The 22,837-nt window shown below is 39.7% G+C and overlaps 1 protein-coding gene across 2 annotated transcripts in view; it reads right to left on the bottom strand.

Moving 5' to 3' along the window:
• Window positions 1–22,837, bottom strand: part of GRM7 (glutamate metabotropic receptor 7) — a 756,022-nt gene that overhangs the window by 359,420 nt on the left and 373,765 nt on the right. For both annotated transcript variants that reach the window (XR_004971482.1, XM_036332027.1), the window contains exons 3-4: window positions 16,990–17,131; window positions 8,323–8,477 (exon numbers count right to left, since the gene is read on the bottom strand). Coding sequence is in view for 1 of the 2 variants with exons in the window: in XM_036332027.1 (XP_036187920.1) it covers window positions 8,323–8,477; window positions 16,990–17,131 (297 nt within the window). In the remaining variant the exon portion in view is untranslated. The remainder of the gene's footprint in view (window positions 1–8,322; window positions 8,478–16,989; window positions 17,132–22,837) is intronic.

Below are 22,837 nucleotides of genomic sequence, written 5' to 3'. Positions count from 1 at the left end.
GCAATACAATAGAGCAAAGACGATCTCTTCAACAAATGATGCTGGAATAATTGGATATCCACATGCAAGAAAAAAAAAAACGCTTCACAAAAATGAACTCAAATAGACTATAAACCTAAATGTAAACACAATCTATAAAACTCCTAGAAGATAGCCTAGGAGGAAATCCGATGACATTGGTAAAATGATGCGTTTTTCGATAGAACACCAAAGGCACAATCCAGAAAATAAATATATGGTAAGCTTGAGTTCATTGAAATTAAATAGTTCTGATCTGTGAAAACACATATCAAGAGAAGTAACAGATGAGACATAAACTATGAGAAAATATTTGCAGAAGACACATCTGATAAGTGACTGTTACCCAAAATATACAAAGAAGTCTTAGAACAACAACAAAAAACAAACAACCTGATTCATAAAATGGGCCAAAGATCTTAACAGCCACTTCATACAATAATATGTACAGATAGTAAATAAGCACTTGAAAAGAAGTTTCACATCATATGTAAACAGGGAAGTTCAAATTAAAATGACAATGAGATACAACTATTAGAATGGCAACAATCTAGAACAATGACCGCACCACATTTCGGTGAGTGTGCAGAGCAACCAGAAGTCTCATTCACAGTTGGAGGAAATAAAATGGTACAGCCACTTGGGGAGATAGTTTGGCAGTTTCTTACACAACTAAACATAGTCTTATTACAAGATCCATATTAAAAAAGAAAGAAAGAAAAAAGATAAAGAGCAATTTTTCTCACGTAAGAAGAAATCCTGAGGAAGATGATTCAAGGATCCACTCAACAATGTAAGCCAACATTCTGGGCCCTGGCTCCCTCCGTCTTCTCTGCTCTCCGCTGCTGCTGGCATCCCCTCCTCATCATGAAGAGGACTGCACCAGCTCTGAGAGTTCTGTCCTCGCGAGAAAACGTGACAAAAATACGAAAGGAAGACAGGGGTTTTCCTCCTGGTGGCAAGGGTGACCACATGCCCTGGTTTGCCTGGGACAACCACAACTCACGCTCTATTTTACTTCTAAAAGGTCCTGGATTCGGCAAAAGGTTATATCATTGCTCCAGTAATATTGTTTTATTTTTTTTTTAAGCAAGAAAAATACTTCCAAGAAACTCCTTCAGAAACTGTCCTGAAGGGTCCTAGTGATCCGGACGAAGTCGGGGAAGTTGGCTAGCTGAACATTTGGCATTTGAAGCCTTCACAGGTGGTGGCTGCTGCTGGCCAAGAAGGGGAAGAGAATGGCTGCTTTGGTGACCAATCAGGAGTGTCGGTCACAAGTGACCAGTCTGCCTTTTCATCTGAGGAGCTGGGATGTCTCCTAGCTTCTCGGCCTGCAGGATAAAGATGCCTCGCCAAGCCCCACAGACACTTTCCATGTGGCTCATGTGAATGTCTCCCTCAGGGCGTCACACGTGTTCTCAGGAGCAAGCCTACTGCATTGCTTCCTGCTTTCTAGGTATTGCTCTATTCCTCTGGGCATTTTCCGGGCACAGTGGCATGGCCAGGGCTCTGCCAAGCACCATGTTTTCTTCTGAAACTGGACCCGCCTGCTCTGCATTGTTGCCTAGGCTCTGCTCATGGTTTCAAAGCTGTCTAGGGGTCTGGGGCAAAGGAGGGGAGAATGCCACTCTCTTTATATGTTGAGCTGTCAGCAAGTTCCAAAGCATATTGTTAGTGTCCTAAGAGCTAACCAAGTGTTTAGTCAACTGGAGCTTGAGGTGGACTAAATTGGGTTCAGCAGTATTCAACTCTCCTTCATTTCCAGGCACAAGTGCCCGACAGAGAAATCTTGCTTTGATTAGTTTATAAAGAAGAGAAGTCCAAATCCAGCCTTAGGGTTCAGGGGCCTCAGTGATGCCTTTGGATTTGGTGCCTTTCTCTCCAGCATTCAGGTCTCTGATGTTTTCATGCAGGCTCTCTCTTTGCAGGTGGGCTGAAGCTTGGAGTTAATACTATTGCAACATAGTAACAGAGAGAAGAGAGAGAGAGAGAGAGAGAGAGAGAGAGAGAGAGAGAGAGAGAGAGAGAGAGATCACAGCTCATTCTCAAAAGTTTTAGTAAAACTTAACCATAGTCTGCCATGGGTCACAGGCTTGCTCCAAAACAATCTTTATGGCGGCCAGGGGTGTAATACAAGAGGAGCTCTGTGCCTGCTCCCAGAGCCACAGATTTGAATGAGTCCCATCTGATCCACATGGGCTGACAGTAGAGTGTGGAGATCCCAAGGTGAAGATGTAAGGCTATAACAAGAAGACGGAATGGGTGCTGGGTAGGCAGAAATGATAATCAGCCTGAGACTGGTCCTCCTAGGAGAGACCTTAGGGGTAATCTAGTTGAAATCTTTCATTACAGATAAGAAAACTAAGTCCTAGAAAGGAAAGCCCACATGAAAATACATTAAAAACCTTATAATTAAAAAATTATCAGTTAATAAAAAATGTCTATCTTAGCAATGAATCATTAAAAATACATAAGTTCATTAAATGTTTTAATTTGAAATACAAACATACATTCAATTACTCATCAATCTTCTGCTGCGGGATCAAGGTATTTCTCATGATTAATGCATCACCTGATAGGCCTCCCTGTCATGATTTTGAAAAAAATCAACTATAATAAAATTCACTCTTGTGGTATGTAAAGTGAAATGAAAACTTAAGGTGATTGCACAGTAATCTAAGTGTAGTATTTTCATAGTATTTATTATTTCCCCCAAAATTTGCTGTTGTCTTGCCCACAACTAATAGTGACTAACTTTTACTAAGTATTGTTGAAGTATTCAAATTAATTTTCTTTGGAATAGCATCTCTCTTTCTCTTTCCACTTGTTTCATTGGCTTATATAAATTTTAATTACATAAATAATTATGGGTATATGTACATATCACTAGAATAAATAAATTATTATTAAAAATAGCCAATTCTTGGTAGCCAAAAATTCAAGTAGGTGGAACATGCTAGAGATCATGCTATCACCTGTGAGTGTTCAGTGTACTGGGGCATCAGACAGTATAACTTGCAAACAGAACAGATATTTTCTTGTTGGTTTATATATTTTCTGGTTAGAAAATGATTGGTGGCTAGCGAAATCATAGCATCTATCCTATGAAATAAGAGACCACGTGGCTCAAAATCAGGGACTGTATACATAGAAAGCAACTCCAACGTACTTGTTCTCAGATCTCCTTAGATATCTAGCTTGTAGATTTTGCTTTATACTTCTTACCACTTTATTGCTCAAGGCCCATAATCACAAGTTTAAATATCACAAGATTAAAGATAAGATGCTATAATTCTTCACACAGATATTCTCATGCCTCTGATCTGCCCTCCCTCCCTTCTTCAGTCCATTCTATTCATAGACACAGTACAGGGACATGCCTAAGACAAACAGAGGCAGCCTTATCCACACTCTCTGCTTTGTATGTTTGTAACATTTCAGCAAGTCACCTAATTGAGCCATTGTGCCAGGCCTTTTGAGGAAGTCCCTCGAAAACCGCAAAGAAAGTCGAGAGCAGAAGAAAAAGTGTACAAACCCACATCTGACATTTCAGGAGAGATCCTGAATTGGAGGGTCAAGTGCAGCTTCCTACTACAAGTCTTAGAACAAAACGTCAAAGAGACAAACCATTTTGGATAAATATTTCCTCATCCTGAGAAAACTTCAAGTTCACACAAGCATGCAGTCCGTTCCCTATTCAGGTATTATAATAAATTCAGATATAATAGACAGAAAAGATCAATGTCTCTTTTCAAAATCTTACTCCGTGCTAGATCTCCAGTGAATGCCAAGGCTGTGCGAACAAAGATGGAAAGTCAGAGGGAAGCCCCAGGCTGCAGGCACCGCCCTCAAGGTTCCGAATCCAGATGTGAGTGCCACGTGCGCACGTGAGTATGATCGGCGTTTGCTGTAAATGGGGCACGTAGCACACTTTGGGCTGAGGGAGACATGAGACTGGTTCAGCAGAGTAAACTAACTCTGGGAAAGGCGGAAAGTCTTTTGAAAAGATTAACCATTTGATATATCTTGAAGAAAATTGTTATTTTCCAGATCAATACGAAAAAGGAAAATGGGAAACCATGGTAGACTCAGGTAGCGAAGGATCTGCTAGGAGTATGTGCCAGGAACCCAGAACCGGCAGCAGAGGCTGAGCTAGTGCCTGCATCCCACCCTCCCAGTCTTCCCTGGACCCACATTGCATCCTGGCTGCGGGCCCCTCTTCCTCTTCCTGTGCATCTCCATAGCTTACAAACCGCTCTGTAAGGGAATGTACCTCAGAGTAATTATCTTATCCATATTCTTTTTTTCTATCACCTGCCACTTCCACAGTAAGACAGCAACTTCATGAAAGCAGGAAGTGGGTCTAGATTGCTACCTGCTGCATCTCAGTGTTTAAATCCATGCCCAATACCCAGATAGAGCTTATAAGCGTTTATGAAAGACCCAATAACTGAAACTGTCATGACAGTGAATAGGCAATCTCCTAATAGCCCTCTCATTAAACGAGGCGGCAGGACTAAAAGGCATATGCATTGCTTAGCAATAGTATTATGGTTCAAGGCAATCTTTCATTTCTTGGAGTTGTCCTCCCATTCATCTAACAAAACCTTACGACACGTGAGGAACATCCCAGGTAAACACAGAAGGCTGAAGTAGGACATATCCAAACTGCAGCCAGAAATGTTTCGGCTCAGTTCTTCATAGCTTTGCTCTTGCTGGTTTTAGGAAAAAATAAAGAAAGCATTCATGCCAATCTGGAGTTAAAAAGCATGAACCAGCCAGTCTTTTATGCCAGGTCCAGAGCATTTTATGTCTTTTCCCACATATACACTGAGTGTCCAGATTATTATGACCACCCCATCAGTACTTCATTGACACTTCCAAAAATACTGAATATTGAAAACTTCCTAAGCAAATCCTCTCAAGGTTTTATTATTATTATTTGCATAACTAATTCACTTCATTGTACTAATGAGGTGATCATAATAATCTGGCCACTCAGTGTATATCCCAGACTTAGTTCAGGAACTAAGCTGTTTCATGGATCCATTTAAAAATCATCACCAATCGACAGAGCCATCATAGTCAGCTTTGAAAACTTGCCCGTCATGATCCTAACTCCCTAATGTTAGTGATTACAGCACGGATGAAAAGATGCTGGCCCCGTGATCCTCTCTGGCTGTAATTAGAAGATGCCTAAGACAAGGCTCTCAGAGAAGCTGAGGGCTTTGGAGGACAAAGAGTTAATGGCGACTTGGGCATGTTTGCTCTGTGGATTTGGCTGGGGGCTGGAGAGGATAAAGGAGAGTCCTAGTTAATGGGGCAACAGAAGAGAGGAATATGCCAGTGATCTCTTGGCTCATCAGACAATGCAGAGACACTAAAAATGACAGAACTGTTTTGGCTTAGGAGCTGGAGGAGAGCTGCCCAGTTCTGGAGACATTCTGAGATCCATGAGCGCCGGGCAGCCAGCAGAGCCACGGCTGACCTTTCTGGGCACAGTTCCTATCCTCATTAAATTGAAAGGGGAATAAACGACACCTTTGGCTAGCAAACACGAAGGCCCCTTTTTCCTATAAATGAAGAACAAAAACAGAAAGGAGATAAAAGATGAACACCACTCTCACAAAGGCAATATAGTTGCTAGCACTTTGGCCTAATGCAATTTATCGTTAATTATTCATGCAGATACGGAAAAGGCCAGTCAAAAAAAATCAGATGTTTGCAGAACATGTTCAATATATAGATCTAAAGAGAACAAATGTGGATTATCAATTGGCGTTTTTTCTATTCACATGTGAAGATCCAGCATTATATAACACGAAGATAAAGGGATGTAGCAATATTATGAACATTTGGGTGATGTTCCACCCCATTAGAATTCAATATGAAACATCCGCAAAAAAGGGAAACAAATAAAGAAAAAATAGACAAGAGGGAAATGCTTACTTGCCCATATACAGTGTGTTCCACTCACAGTTTTGTTTGATATATTCCATAGCTTTGTTCAGAAATCTTTGTGTAACTGAGTGCATTTTTTTTCACTTCCTTGGGAGTGTGACACTGTGAATGCATAGCCACTATTTAAATATTCCATCTTCTGTGTCAGGGAACAAATCTTTGTAGCAATACGGAAGAAAATATGGGTAGGTAGAAGTCATGGCACTTAAAAACGGCCAAGGTAAAATCATCATTATTTTATCTGGGTAGGTGTGGAAAGTTTTGCATGAAGATTTGCTGCTTCGATACATTCCAATATTTTTATTAATAACAATATTTGTCTCCCATATCAATGTTTAGGACCACATTTTTTGGGGGGGGCGGGGGCAGATTCATGATGTAGTTTTGTATCTGACTGAATAACTTTGTGCATCCCTAAGTATACATGGAAAATGTATTTTGTTTCAAAAATGTATAGAACTTGAAATACTAATTTCCTAAGATATTTGAAGCTGGGGCCAGTAATCATGGAGTGTGGGCATTCATGTCTGTGTGGTGTCTATAGCTCAGGAAGAGAGGACCTCAGTAGAGGTACTTTAATCTGTTGCTTTGCTTAGATTCTCACTCAACTCTGACATGTCATTCCTCCACAGAGTCACCCGAGTGAGCCTTGTAACACCCTCTGATCACATCCTACTTATATCCAGAGATGCTGTTCAGACTTTCAGAAAAAAAAGTACAAATTTCACAGTGCAGCCTCCAAGACCATTCACAATCCAACTCTGGCCCACTCTTCAGCCATGTCTGTGCCGGTTTCTCAGGTGGTCTGTGATCCCTCCATCTTACCCAGGCACACAAACAATTAAAAAGCTCTTTGAGCACCTGCCGTATCCAGTCCAATATCTAGAGCAGGGGTCCTCAAGCTTTTTAAACAGGGGGCCAGTTCACTGTCCCTCAGACCGTTGGAGGGCCGGACTATAGTTTAAAAAAAAACTGTGAACAGATTCCTATGCACACTGCACATATCTTATTTTGAAGTAAAAAAAACAAAACGGGAACAAATACAATATTTGTATTTGCATGTGGCCCGCTGGACGTAGTTTGAGGACCCCTGATCTAGAGGCTGAGGGTACCATGGTGCATAACAGATACATTTCCACATAGAGACAAGTATAGAGGCTCTACAATGGTGGGGAATAAGTAGGATGCTGTGGAAGCAATAGACTTGGCCGCGTGGAATGGTCACAGATCGCTTGCACGGAAAATTAATGTCTGAGCTGACACCCAAAGGATAGAAAGAAGTCAGTTAGCTAAACAGTGTATTACCTGGTACTCTGGAAGAGGGAAGCGTTTTCCCAATGCCCTGTAAAGGGGACATTTTTAGAGTTGGGAGAATTTGAGGACTACGCTGCAGAGTGAAGTATTTGCAATTACCGCAGTGCGCCCTGCTTCTTCACTCCTCTGCTCCTGTCTCCTGGGTGGGAAGCTTCTCCCGGGGCTTCTTCTCATTATCTGCCCGATGAGTTCTAAGTTTCCTTACATTTCTTCTTGGGAGTCTTCCCCAACCACAGCATCACCGCCCTGGAGAAACTTCCACAGTGCCTCCTTTGTGTCCTGGGGCCTCTAGTTTGTATTGTGTTAGGATGTTTCACATGTTACACAGTCAATGGCTATTTTCTGATACCTTTGTTCAGGTCTGTAAGCTCTGAGGGCAAGGGTTGTGTTTGTCCTCATCTTATTTTCCCAGGTCAGCACAGAACAGGGCACACAGCTGATACTCAAGTTTTTGGAGTGAAAGGGAGTGGAGATAGTTTAAAATGTCTTACGTTCTTGTGCCCACCTGCAAATGCTGGTCTGGGGCGTAAGACAGGCAATCTTCTCCAGACATGTATGGGGGGATGAAATTAGTTCAGAGCTTCCCAGTGCACACGTGGGATCTCTATCTCCCCAGATAGCACAGAAGGCCAGAGTGACAGAACCACAACCCAGCCTGTTTTTAAAAGGCCTACCCAGACCATGCAGTCTTCTGGGGAGAATAATTAATTAGATTGGAATGGAGACAAAGTAGAAAGAAATGCAAATACTTGATCTCTTTTTGAGTGAGAAGATAGAGTTCTTTTTAAAGTGCAAAGCATGTTTTAGGGAATCTTTGGAGACCTGGCCGATCAGAAAAGAAACACAGGCAGGATACCAGCAGGGGAGTTCCTTTTCTTTAGTGTCTTCTTTGAGAAATAATTTTTCTTTTCAAATGAAAGGAGAACATAGATTGTAGAAATGCCAAACGCTCAAAGAGACACACGCTTTAAACACCCTACATGGCACCAACCGCTTTCTGAGCATTTCATAAACGGACATAACCCCTACCTTCCACGGTTGCTCTCTTGGGCTGAATGGTGATGGCTCCTTCTGCGATGTCTTCGTGTTGGTACAGTGGGTTTATTTTGGACCCCCAGCTGTCTGAGCCCACCCAAAGGAAATGGCCCACTTGGTCAGCTCTTTTGGCTGCTGCAAGGATCTGCCTGCAGAAAGGAATGAGAAGAAGTACCTTAGGATAAAGAACAGCTATTGAACATATGCAAATTAGGGATCAAGCAGAAGGAAAGCAAGCTACCATTTCTCAAAGAGTAAATAATTGATGCCCAAAAGTTACAGCTTTAATATAAAAAGAGACTTTCTAAAGGAAAACCATCAAATTGGCTTGAGGAAAATAGACAAAGAGTATTAAAAGTTGACAGATAAAAAGGAGAACTATAAATGACCAATAAACTGGTCGTTCGCATACATTAGGAAGGAGGAACATGTGCAATAGAGTAAGATATCAAATTCACTTCTTGGCTTGGCCAAATGTTTGTTTATTTTGTGTTGTGAGTTTGGCATCGGCTGGAAAATGAGCACACTCGTTCTCTGCTGGTGGTAATGTCATTTCTGAAAGCAACGTGTTTCTTAATGAAAGGTCTTAAATTATTGATTAAAATATCAACTTAAGCTTTAACAATGTACAACCAATATTCATAAGTAAAAATTGTGTGTGTGTGTATATATATATATATATATATAACAATGGCAACAAGATGCTTGAATACTAATCATAATTTATATCATTTACCTGTATACTTTAACTTCCTTGTTACTTATGCTAAACATATGCTTGTCACTGTAAAAGAGCCAGTTTAATTAAAAATAAAATAAATTAACAAAAGGGAAGCTTAGTTATTCATGGAAAAGTTATTACAATAATATTTTTGGAAGAAGCGAGCATGGATAAGAGGTAACTACATTAGTAGAACAGAGAAAGCTACAACTAAAATGGTACTGGTAAGTAATATCACAGGAGAAATTGTTTATTTACCTCTCAGAACTTGGAGGTACCAAGTGCCACAGAGGTGCATGGCCAAATTCAGTTGTCTTAGTTGAAAGACTGTGCATAGAGTGGCACAAGACAACACCCAGATTTGCCTCTCCTTCTCCCATGCAGGATATGGGAAACTGTGAACAGCCAAACAGCAGAAGGTTGTGGGCGAGCGATGATGAGTTAAACATGAGGGTGAGGGTGGCGAAATTGGGAGGAAGAAGTTAAGGGTACCATTAAGTATTGAAATGGTAAGGCCCGCTACTAATTTACATAATTCTGAAAGCCAACCATGTGTGTTATTCCAGGAAGAAATTGCTTTTCTGAGAAAATCTGAACCCTCAGGGAAAAAAAATCTTAGATATTGACATAGAGAGATCCTTGAACGGAGTTGACCAGGTCCACTGAGAGCCCTGTCAAGCGCACAGAATTTTTTAGTCTCTAACCCAGCCGGAAACGGCTACAAATCACTCGTAATTGTGGAGAATCTTCCATTTAAAATAGAAAACAACAACAGAAAAAGTAACAAGAGAAAAATGAACAGCAGTGTGGGATAAGGCAGAGAAAATATATGAAAAAGAACAACAACAACAACAAAAAAAACCCAAATACATTTAAATGAGAATTATCATATCTGTAATCAAAAGCAAGATAGAAACCAACAAAAAATAGGTTAATTTATAAAATTAAAGTTACGTTAGAAGATAACAAGAAGAAATTTCTAAAGAAAATTCTCCAGGAAGCAAAACCATAATAAAGGGTAGAACATACACAGAAAAAAGATAAGTGTTTCAAATAACGAATCCAAGAAGACATAGATCCAACTAATGCCATTTCCAGAGCAATGTGCAGAGAAAATAAAGTGAAATGTTTTTAATAATATTTTAATGAAAAAAAGCCAAGAAATTGAATGTACAAGTTCCCATATTAAAAAGGCTCACCCAGCATAATATTAAGGAAAAATCAAACATGTCACAAAATTTAAGATTTCTGAATATGAGAATATCCTAAACGCTTCTATGAGAAAAGGCAGGACACATGCAGAGAAATCAGCAGCAGAGAGAAGAAAATGATGAGTGATGGAGCAATGTCTCCCACATTCTTTTGGTTTTTTTAAAAATATATTTTATTGATTTCTTACAGAGAGGAAGGGAGAGAGACAGAGAGTTAGAAACATCGATGAGAGAGAAGCATCGATCAGCTGCCTCCTGCACATCTCCTACTGGGGATGTGCCCGCAACCCAGGTACATGCCCTTGACCGGAATCGAACCTGGGACCTTTCAGTCCGTAGGCCGACGCTCTATCCACTGAGCCAAACCGGTTTCGGCGTCTCCCACATTCTTAGGAAAATTATTTATAATCTAGAATTCCAATAGAAATAGAATTAGCATAATCCATGGCTGTTACAGATTTTTCCATCCCAAATTAGAACCTCAAGCTCCCTACAAGACATTAGCCTGTAACTCATTAGTTACCATAGATATTTACTGTAATAATTCTGTGCCAGGTATGATGCATTTAAAAATAAATATGAGTCTAGACCTTACATTCCCAACTACAAAGTAATTGTGGAGGCAGAATAAGAACATTTTTAGGCATAAAAGGAAAAAATCTTTTTCTTTAATTTTCCTTTTATTAGAAAGTTATTGGAGGATAGCTCCAGCAAAATGAGGAAATAAACTGTGAGTAAACATAAAAAAAGAAAGAAAAATAAAAAAAGGATAGAGATTTCAGGAGGAAAGTCCCCAAGACAATAATACAGGTCACCTTATTATATGGATAATAATGTAAACACTGATTTATATTTAATGTAAATCTGATAGAATGATGTTGGGAAGACAATGAAGAACTAATTAGCCAAATTAATAATTCAAAAATTACAGTACAGACACATATGCAAATAAGGCCTGAAGAAATAGCTTAAAGAATTAAAATTGTTGCTCAAAGAGAATAGAACCAAAGAGTTTAGAGGAATGAGACGGGAGACCAATATTTTGCACCAAAATTATTGTAGTCATATTTTTAAAAATATATGCATTTATTATTTTCATTAAAAAATGACACACAATCAATTGTTTATATTTGATCTAGAGGTACCACTTCTACTGCTCTACCCAAAGGAAATAACCAAGTATACTGTCAAAATCAAATGTTCATTAAAGAGACAACCAGAATGCAGAGCAATAGGGAACTGGTTACATAAATAGGTCCATCCAAAGGATGGATGGAGAGCAATTAAAAATATACTCAGTGTAATTTCCACAAGGTATTGTTAAAGAAGGAAAGTCAAATAAGCAGCTGCAAAAGACTGTTCAATTCTTATATAATGAAAGCTGGCCAAAATTTGCCTGTATTTCTGTATATACGCAGTTAAAACTATAGGGTTATATAAGAGCACAGAAAAATACAGATGCCAAAGGCAGGGGATAGAGGCTGGAAGAAATGGTAAATACTATTTTAGCTTAACTAAATTGAAATATATATGAAAAATATGAATAATATACAATCTGTTGTTAACAAAAACCATACATTGAGGAATTGCTGGTAATTCCGAAGAGAATGAAAAGGTGGGGAGAAACCAAGTGAAACAGGAAGAGAGAGATGAAACTGACATAAATACAAAAAGTAGACATTCACCTTGCCATAGTTACGGAAGAGCGTGGGGTTATTTGTCAAGATAAGTGAGATTCAACCATTTTAAAGTACTTATGGTACAAAAAGTGAAATATAAAATTCAATGTGATCTTGATTCTGTTGGGAAAAACTTATGCACGTGTAGAAAAAAAAATATTACAAACCTCAATCCAGGATTTTTTTAGTGATTATCTCTGAGTGTTGGGATGCCAAGTTTTATAGGGATTGCATAAAATCATAGTTTGTGATTATTCTCTCTCACCTTTGATTTTTCTAGATAAGCAGGCGGCAAAGTAAACTTAAGAGTTCCTTTTAATAAACAGTAACAGCAAAAACTTCTCCACATTTTTCAATGGACTTAAAATAGCCATTTTATAGTATTGCTTTATAATTATATAGTATTATATAGTATTGCTTTATAATCAGAATAAAGTGTTCCAGAAAAGAATCCATTCTTGTCTAAGATCCAAATTACTAGTAAGCATGACTGATTTAGCACCTATCTCAGTTTCAACATCTAGATGTTCATATCTCCTCACTGCTATTCTCCAACAAAGTATTTCAGGTTAATGTTCTAAGAAATCTCAAAATTTCCAATCTACAGTGTAAATTTCCTGAAAACAGAAATAACATAACATTGTAGGTCATTAATACTCTTCAGACATCAGTGTGTTTAAGATCATGCTCTGGAAGACACTTCTATATGCACTGAATTCTATTACTGTGCTCAAGAGCCATTACTGCTATCATTACTCTAAATCACAGTATAAAATAATAAACACACAAACAAGCCCCAACACACAAAAATAGCACAGTTATTAAGATTATATACATTTTATATCCCAAATTAAAACCTCACACTACCTGAAAATCAAGAGTATTAAAACTAATTTATCACCATTGCTATTTGCAGTAAAACTTTCATGTGCTGTGCATGATGAATTTAAAAGTACAGCACTCTCTCTCTCACTCTCTCTTTCTCTCTCTCCCTCTCACTTCTCTCTCTAAAATCAACAAAAGATAGCCTTGTGTGAGAATTAAAATAAAAGTAAAAATAAACACAAAGCCACACCTTATCAATGTATTACATATTTTTAAATGTATAAAATATGCATGAAAAAGATATATGAGATGCTTAAGAAAGGTATCAATAGAGTTGACAAAACCTGGAGCAAAAAGACAGGGTAATTTTATGAAATAAAAATTCTCTGAAATAACTAAATCACAAAGTATGAAAGAAAATGCCCTAAGAGCAAAAGAGTCAGCATTTTATAAGGAGAGGAATAAGGGGTGATCAGAAACAGTGCCTGTAGAGAAGAGGCTGTTTGAAGTAAACCTTGAAGAACAGACATACTTGCAACAGGTAGAGAAAGAGAGAAGAAACACCACAAACAAAAGCCATGATGGAGGAGGGACCAGGAGGTGTTGGAGGGCCAGAGTCATGCCTTTTGGGAGGAGAACTGGGAGAGTGGAGAGGAGTTATAGCTGTTAAAATAGAACCACTTGTGAAGACATCATGAAGGTCAGCAAGGCAAGCTGCCGGGAGCCGGTCCATCCTTGCTGTTTCAAGGGACCTGGCATACATGGCATACTGTTCTTAATATGTTTGCTCACCTTCTTGGCACTATGTGTTTTAACCAAGGTCACCTCTCTGAGAAAGGTTGTTTCCCCAGGTAGGGATTTTCCCCTGAAGTTAGGGAGGGAATAAAACCTCTTAACTAAGTGCCAGGCGGGTAATTAATCACTTTAACTACGAACAATCATGCTTAAGCTACATAATCTTTACTACCTGGAATGGAGATAAGAAACGCCCTAACCTTTGGAATAGAGATTGATAGGATTGGAATCAACTGGTATAAATACAGATGTAACAAGACAGAACTTAGAAGACAGAACCTAGAGACAGAAGAACTTCGCTGGAGAGAACATGGCAAAAGATCCTGGACTGAACCTGACTATAGAACATGGCAAGAGAACCTGACTAGAACCTGGTGATTGAACCTGGCTGGAGATCCTGGACAGAACCTGGCTGGAGATCCTAACCAGAACTTCGCTGGAGATCCAGACCAGAACCTCTCTGGAGATCCAGACCAGAACTTGGCTGGAGATCCTGGCTAGGCTGCTGATCAACTGAACACTGTCTCCGTGTCCTTCCTTCTTCGCCGACTCCATCTACGTCTTTGGGAACCCCTGGACCTGCTGGGGTTGGACCCCGGCAGCAAGCCTGTATTTAAATTATTAAATAGTGGGCATTTGACTAGGCATTTTATTCACCCATTGAATGCCATTTATTAAGAATATCCTACGTACTGAGTACTGTAATAGGGCCTGAGGACACCCAAACCCACCCTCCCCACACACACCCCTCTCCTCTGGCAACCATCAGTTCTCTGCATCTCTTTTGCTTGTTTGCTTTTTGGTCTTTAGATTGTACATATAAGTAAAATCATATGATATTTGTTTTTCTCTAACATTTCACTTAGAGTAATAATGCCCTTTAGGGACATCCATGCTGTGACACAATGTAAGATTTCATTCTTTTTTATGGCCATTACATACATGTACCACAGCTTTTCTGGCAACTTGAAATTAATATAAAATAATACTTAATGTAAACTATAATTGAAAAATAAAAATGTAAAGCCTCAGATTAAAAAAAATAAAAATAATATCAGCAAAGAATATCATAAATTAGAAGTGGCTCTAAAAGATTAATGTAGTACAGGCTGGAATAAAAACAAAGAGCCATCATCTCTACCCTGCTATGGTTCTACCCTAATGATGCTTATGGATTAATGGATAACACAAATGCCAAATTAAAAAAAGAAAATTAAATGATATAAAATGACAGCTGTGACACAGACTATGGAGAATTTTCCAAAGCTGCACTGTTCAGAGAAATCAACATTGTTCAGAAAGCAATGGTAGAAAGGCCATCAGACAATGAAGTGGGGAATCAAACAGTGTTCTCAGCAGTTGGAAGAGACCGTGCATAGACCTGGAGGAGGAAACACAAATGGGCCCAGTGCCTACTGTGTAGCAGTCACGAGGGAGCGTGGAGTGAGATATTCCTAGGGTAGCTGAGGCAGAATCACCATAAAAACTGCTCCAAAGGATTTCTATTGTACTGATGAGAGAACTGAGGCCTCCGAAGTTGGAAAGCAAGACGGGGAGGGGCGCTGGCCAAGGCGAGACAGTGCTCATTTAAGTAGCATACAAACCTCAGCTTTCCCAACCTCAGGTTCACACGCTGCATTGAACAGTCCTGACACCCATGATCAGAGCTTAATACTGGCAAGATGGGTGGATTCAGAGGCAGCATGTGGGACACTGGGAGGGGAAAGATGCAGACTGGGAGGCTGGCCATGATGATCCTATATAATAAAAGCCTAATATGCAAATCGACCGAACGGTGGAACGACCGGTCACTATGATGCACACTGACCATCAGGGGGAAGACGCTCAAAGCAGGAGCTGCCCCCAGCCCACAGGCTCCAGGCCAGCCAAGGCGGGTGCCAGTGGGGGCCCCCTGATTGTCCCACTGGTCACCCCGCAGATCGGCCCTAATCAGATCGGCCCTGATTGTCAGCCAGGCCTAGGGACCCTACCTGTGTACAAATTTCACGCACCAGGCCCTCTAGTAATGCAATAATCCCAGCAGGATGGAGTAACAGGCTGCGCCCATAGATTTACCCTTGATAAAATATATTAACCTTCAAATTCAATAATGTAGTATTTTAAACTATAAGGCAAAGATCTCATAAAACCTATACAGCTCTTGCACATAAGCAGAAGCATTAGCTGCACAACCTCGTTATAAGACAATATTCACATATTGTTTAAGAAAGGACATATCTTTGCCCTGGAAACTTCTTTTCTAGGAATTTATAAATACATAGACTATAAATGTATAAAATAATAGATTTGTATATTATTATACATTTGTAGATATTATTATATCTTCACACATATATACGTTACATAACGTGTATACTTATATTTGTGCACACAGATTTTTGAAAAAGGAGGTTTACTGCAGCATTATTTATAGTTACAAAACTCTGTAATCAAACTTAAATGTCAATCAATAAGGGGGCAGTTAGATGATTTACAATACGGATATAAAATGAAATTCTGCACGGCTATTAAAAAGGCTGAATAGATTTATAGGTACTGGCATTCAAGGACTTCACGACACAATGGTAAGTGAGGGCTGGCAAGGAGGGAAGGAGGATGTACACAACAGTATGTAGTGGTTTGTGTAAAAGACGGACCGCCTCCAGAAGAACCTGTAAGCAACTGGGAGGCACAACTTGTCAGCTAGGGAACAGGATGAAGGGGCTTTTACTTTCCCCCGGATCTCTGTATTTTTTCTGAGTTTTTAATCGCGTGTAATTACACGGTATCCTAAAAAAAGATAAAAAAATAAGGATTCTTGGTCAGGCTGGTGGCGGTAAGTAAAGAAAGTGGGGGGTGTTTGGGTTCTAGAAACATTTTAGAGGTTAGCTCTCCATGGCGTGGCCAAGAATGCAGCAAATAAGGAAAAAAGGAAAGTCGAGATTACAATCAGATTTTTCACTCCAAGGAGATGGAGATGAGGAGAGAGAGAGGAAAAGGTAGATCGAGAATGCAGAGGTGTGTCAAGTGTGGTTTTGAACATATGGAATCTGAAGCTGCAGCAATTTAGCCAGCATTGTGACACTTTTCTTTTACACTAAGAGGAACATTCTTTGGGTAAGTCTGTTACATTTGGATAGATTTTTAATAAAAGAAACTTGCAAAGGTCTAGTGGTTTTCTTTTATTATAAGTAATCAAATCCATTATTTTGCTAATAGGTGGGAAAGGCAGGACAGGACAGCAGCACAGGGCAGCTTCCATGGTTCACAGTAATCATGTGTGGGGTAGAAAGCACATACAGACTTGGCCACTGTGTGAGGATAGAGTTGATTCTTTGCTCTCTTTTCCCCTATCTCTGCCAGTATCGGGATCTTTCTGTTTGCTAACGTTGCAGCATGCATATTAATAAATGTCACCAGTCATCCTTACTTTATATCCTCATCGTTGGCAAAAATCACGACGGCCCTGGAGTTGGGGGTGTCCAGGAGCTGTTTGATAATCTTATCAAAGTCAATGGTCCTGTCTTTGCGCTCCTGGGGAATTCTCACGGACTGGGCAATGCAGAGCCCACCTGTTTAAGAAAAGAAAGCAGAGTGTCAATCAAATTCCCAAAGACACCAGAGAAAGTAACTGGGGAGGAGGGGATTTTGAATTCTGAGTGCACAGCACTTTTTTAGTGATGTTGCTGAATGAGGAAGGCTTAAGACATTATGCAGAGTCCTGAGTTATTGTTCATACTTGGTGCACCATCCGTGGTATTACGCAGCCTCATCCCCTTTGTAATGCACTTGTAAATGGCTAATTATGCCCAGGGATACCAATCTTTGATTCTGGGGAGGTAGGGGGAGGTTCACAAAGTGGGTGGGGGGGTGTCTTTAAAATGAATGCAATACATTACAATAAAGCTATAATCAATAAACTAAATAATAATAATAATGATAGGAACAGGTAAATCTTATCTCTGTGACTTCTCTAGAGTTTTCATTCCATTACTTTATATTTTTTCCTTCATACCCATCCCAACATTTCAAGCTCAGAGCCAATGAAGTAAATCTAAAAATAAAACAATGACAAAAACACCACCAACAACTATTATAAATCATGGTAGCACATTTTTATTTACCATGTACTATGTGCCAAGCCACAATTGTTTCGTGTATGTTACCTCACCTTTAAAATCTTATAAGATAACATTAGCCATTTTGTGTGAGAAGAGAATTAAATAAATTAATTAATTTACTCCAGATTTCTCAGAGCTATATTGATATTAACTGATATGATGAATTTGAAGACAGAGAAATATGCAGCCATTTCCCCCCACAGCACCACCTCTTGCTTATTCGTAGTTCCTGGGTCAAGTACTCTAACTCATCCATGGGTCAGAGAGGAAGTGTCAAGGAAAATTAAGAAAATATTTCTAACTAAGTGAAAATATAAGTGCAACAGATTAATATGCATAGATTCAAGCTAAAGTGGTAGTTAGAGGGAAATATTTAGCACATTAGGCTTTTATTGTACAGGATGGAATAGAAAAGAGGTCCAGAAACAGACCAACATAAATGAAGTCAACTAATTCTTGGCAAAGTGCAAAGAAAATCAATGGGGAAATGATAGTCTTTCCCACAGATGCTGAAACAAATGGGTATCCCTGTGCAGAAGTAATGAATCTTGACATATAACTCATACTGTATCCAAAAATTAACTCAAAATGGATGATAGATCTAAGTGTAGAGTCTGAAACTAGAAAACTTTTAGGAGAAAATGGAAACTCTGTATAACTTTAGGTTTGGCAATAAGTTTTTGGATATGACAACAAAAAGCATAATCAATACATAAAAAATTGATGAATTGCATTTTATGAAAGTTTAAAACTTGTTTTATAAAAAATAGTATTAAGAAAATGAAAACATAAGCCAGAGTCTGGAGGTTGAGGAATTACCATAATATATAAAGCACTCTTAAACTCAGCAGTGAAAACACAACAACAATACTCAAGCTGGGCATACCATCTGAATAGACACTTACAAGAAAAGATACAGAAATGGCAAATAAGCACATGAAAAGATGCTCAATATCAGTCATTAGGGAAATGCTAGTAAAACACAATCATTTATCACTAATGGCATTTTGATTTTTTTTAAACTAACAATACCAAATGCTGGAGAAGATGCAGAGCAATAGGAATTCTTGCTCATTACTGATGGGAATGCACAATGGTACAGCCACTTGGAAAATACTTCAGCATTCCAAAAATGGTAAATACAGAATTAACATGCCAAGCAGAAGTTCTAATCCTAGCTGCTTATCCAAATGTATTGAAAACTTATGTTCACACAAGTGTACTCACAAATGTTTATAGCAACTTTATTCATAATCACTAAAACTGGAAATAGCTAAGACATCTGTTGAAAGGTGAATGAATAAACAAACTGTGGTACATCCACAATAGACGACTCCTCAGCAACAACAAAAGAACTACTGATTTGTGGAAGAATATGAGTAAATGTTAAATGCATTTTTCCACGTGAAAGAAATCTAATGAAAAAGACTGCATAATGCAGCATTCTATTCATATGACAGTCTAGAAAAAAACAAACAGGGGAGAAAAGTAGATCAGTGGATGCCAGGGGTTGGGAGAGAAAGGAAGGGTTGACTAAAAGCGACCACAGAAGGGATTTGGGGGTTTGGAAATACTCTGTGTGTTACTGTGGTGGCAGACACCTGACTCTGGAACTTACCAAGAACACACCACAATAATTCAACTTTACTTTTTGAAAAATTTTAAAAAATCAATCAGCATATCAAAGGACCCAGAATGGAATGCAGACTTTGACAAATGTACTCCAAGTGTATTAAGAACGTATGAGGAAATTTCACTGAAGGAGATGAGTAAAAAGGAGCTGACCTAAATAACTGGAAAAAATAATATTTGACTGAAAACTCTAAGACTCTAAGACTAAAGACAAAAAGAAGTGTATCTCTGATTTGTAAATTTTTCACAGGGATATGAGTCAGCAATTCTGGATCTACCTTCCATACTTGAGTTTTTTTAAAAAGTCAATAGGTTGTAGATAATGAGCCAGGTTTCTCACTGTTAGGAAAAGAACTTATACATAAGCTAAAGAGTAAAGCGGGGATGAACCATGTGGTGCTAGTGTCAGAAATATCAGTGTAAATTCATGTGTGAGTATGTGTGTGGGGGGAAGAAGGGAGATGGAGAGAGGGAGGGAGGGAGGGAGGGAGAGAGAGAGAGAGAGAGAGAGAGAGAGAGAGAGAGAGAGAGAGAGAAGAAGAGAGAAACTTCATACATGGGTTGTATACTATCCACCGAGAAGCCCAGAAGCAATGAAATCTCATGGCCACCAGCACACCTAGTGCCTGGATGTTGGTTTTGAAACACCATCTTTCAACCAAAAGAACCAAGTCCCTTTAGAGAAGTGGCTTATTTTAAGACTGGGGCAGGGCTTATACAAGATACTGCAGTGGCAGGAAGCCAGAAGTACAGAAATGAAAATAAAATTAGGTATGTCAAAAGGACAGAGGAGCCACCTGAAAGAGCATCTAATGAATGAAGCTAGGACAATAGGAAAAACAAATGAAATAACTATGGTATTGAATGATCATCCAAAGAGTACGACACACATGCATGAACAAATAAATGACTAAACAAATAAATGACTAAACAAATAAGAGAGAAGGAATGGATGTTACAGATCAATTCCAAAGAACGAATATAGAATGAATAAGGAAATGGCATACATATCACTATCAGAACATTATAATAGTAACTAGAGGCCCAGTGCACAGGTTCGTGCACATTGAAAGGAAATTAATTAGAAGGTGGCCAACAGGGCAGGACTGGGCGAGATGAGCCGGACACACCCTGGAACCAACCTTCAGCTGGCCACACCCGTGGCAACACCAGGGCTCGAAGGGCATCTGCAGAATGAGCGGGTCCCTCTGGCAGGTGGGGTCCCTTGGCCTGGCCTGTGGGGATCTGGCTGAAACCAGCAATCTGACATCACCCAAGGGGTCTCAGAGTGTGAGAGGGCACTCTGCAAAGTTGCTGTCGCTTGGCAGCTCCTGCATTGAGCATCTGCCCCCTGGTGGTCATTGCACATCATACCTACCGGCTGGTTGGTTTCGGGGACTGTTGGTGTGGGGACCACATTTGGGACCACTGCTCCAGTGATAGTGCTGCAAGTGGCTGGGGGGGAGGGGGGGGTTGAGAAACATTCACTTAGTCTCTCCAAATTGGTTGCAGCCATTCAGGTAAAAGCAGGACTCACCCTAGCCGGTTTTGCTCAGTGGATAGAGTGTCGGCCAGCAGACTGAAGGGTGCCAAGGTTCGATTCCGGTCAAGGGCACACACTAGGGTTGTGGGCTCAATCTCCAGTAGGGGGCGTGCAGGAGGCAACCAATCAATGATTCCCTCTCATCATTGATATTCCTATCTCTCTCTCCTTTCCTCTTTGAAATCAATAAAAATATTTTTTTAAAAGCAGGACTCATGCATGCATATTCTAGCCAAACTTGTTTAGGGACCTATTAGGATGAATCATTATGCTTTGTTAGAGGTGTACAATGATGCAGAGAGAAAGAGCACCTAGAGAAATACCCCTAGGTAATGGCAACTATAACCTCAAATATCAGGATTCCTCTCAATCTGGAAAGCAGTACAGAGCAGGGAGGGACAAGATCACCCGCAGACTGCCCTGGGCCTGCTGAGAGAAGAAACAGCTACTTTACCATCTTCTGGGCAGGAGAAGGGGAATAATTCTGGATAGAAACCCAGCTTCCTATCAGGATACAATTACAGCTGAGTGATTAAAGGAATTAGAGCAAACTCCATTTGGAGATGTGATTAGTGGAGGGACAGTCCGCACTCTCAGATTTCGGGTGCACCCCACAAGGGGAACCAATGCATGTGGTTCTGTGATTGCAGAATTGAGAATTGAGAATCTCACCCCTTCCTGACAATTGCCCATCAGAGAGTGAAATCCAACAACTCAACAAAAGAGAGAAATTGTCTATTAACATGGTAATGGAGATGAACACGTTCATAAAGCTAACATGTGAAAAAGGAAGAAGATTGGAAAACAAAGGATGAGAGAGAAACATGATGTTTTGATCTTTTGCTCTTGAAGACTTGCACAGCACCTGCTGGAAAGACAGTCGCTATATTTGCCTGCAATCCGTAAGAACATGCAGCAGGTTTAAACACTTATGGATATTGTACATAGATGACCTCAACTCAAGCATCAATTCAGACCAAGAGTGTAATGACAGAGGTGAATCATTGTGGGAAGAGAATGCAGGTTGTGTCTTCTATCAAGGAATGAAGTGGTCCACACACATGCTCACACAACACCTGGTATTGGGACATCAGCCAGCCTCCTTCTCAATAATGGTGACAATTCAGCACATTACATTCTTCTCTGACATGCAACCATATTTTCATCCCAAGATGCTGCCTTATTGAATGCAAACCTTCTATTGATTGTTTGTGTTCCAGGTTAGTCCCCTGCAGTGGATTCAGCTTGCCTGCTGTTATTTCTCTGATGTTACCTGGTCACCACAGTGCAAGTACAATCTAAACTGAGAAGGTATTGGTTCTACATCAAGAGCTTAAGAATATAACTTTTCTTTCTCTGACTGGCTTATTTCACTTAGCGTAATACTCTCCAGGCCCATCCATGCTGTTGCAAAAGGTAAGATTTCCTTCTTTTTTATAGCTGAGTAAATGTACCACAGCTTTTATATCCGCTCATTTACTGATGGGCAATTGGGCTGCTTCCAAATCTTGGCTATTGTAAATAATGCTTCAGTGAACATAGGGGTATACATATTCTTTCAAATTAGTGTTTCAGGTTTCTCTGGATAATGCAGTTTCATTTTTAATTTTTTGAGGTCACTCCATATTGCTTTCCACAGTGCCTACACTAACGTGCATCACTACCATCAGTGCAGAGAAGGGTGAAGGTATTAAGTACAGAACAAAAAGAAAGACTCATAGACAGACAACAGTATGGTGTTTGCCAGACGGAAAAGGGGTTGCGGGGCGGGGGGGGGGGGGAGGGTTGAATAGGATAAAGGGGAAATAAATGGTGATGGAAGGAGACTTGCATTAGGATGTTAAACACACAATATAATATACAGACGATGTATGGTAGAATTGTATAGCGGGAACCTGTATAATTTCATTAACCAATGTGACCCCAATAAATTCAATTTAAAAAATAATATAACTTTCGAGGGGCACTTTATTTGCATGTAA

Source organism: Myotis myotis, unplaced genomic scaffold, assembly GCF_014108235.1.
Source record: "Myotis myotis isolate mMyoMyo1 unplaced genomic scaffold, mMyoMyo1.p scaffold_m19_p_13, whole genome shotgun sequence".
In the NCBI taxonomy this organism is placed as follows: domain Eukaryota; kingdom Metazoa; phylum Chordata; class Mammalia; order Chiroptera; family Vespertilionidae; genus Myotis; species Myotis myotis.
Note: the sequence above shows the minus strand (reverse complement) of the source record. Positions and strands in the feature narration are given on the sequence as shown.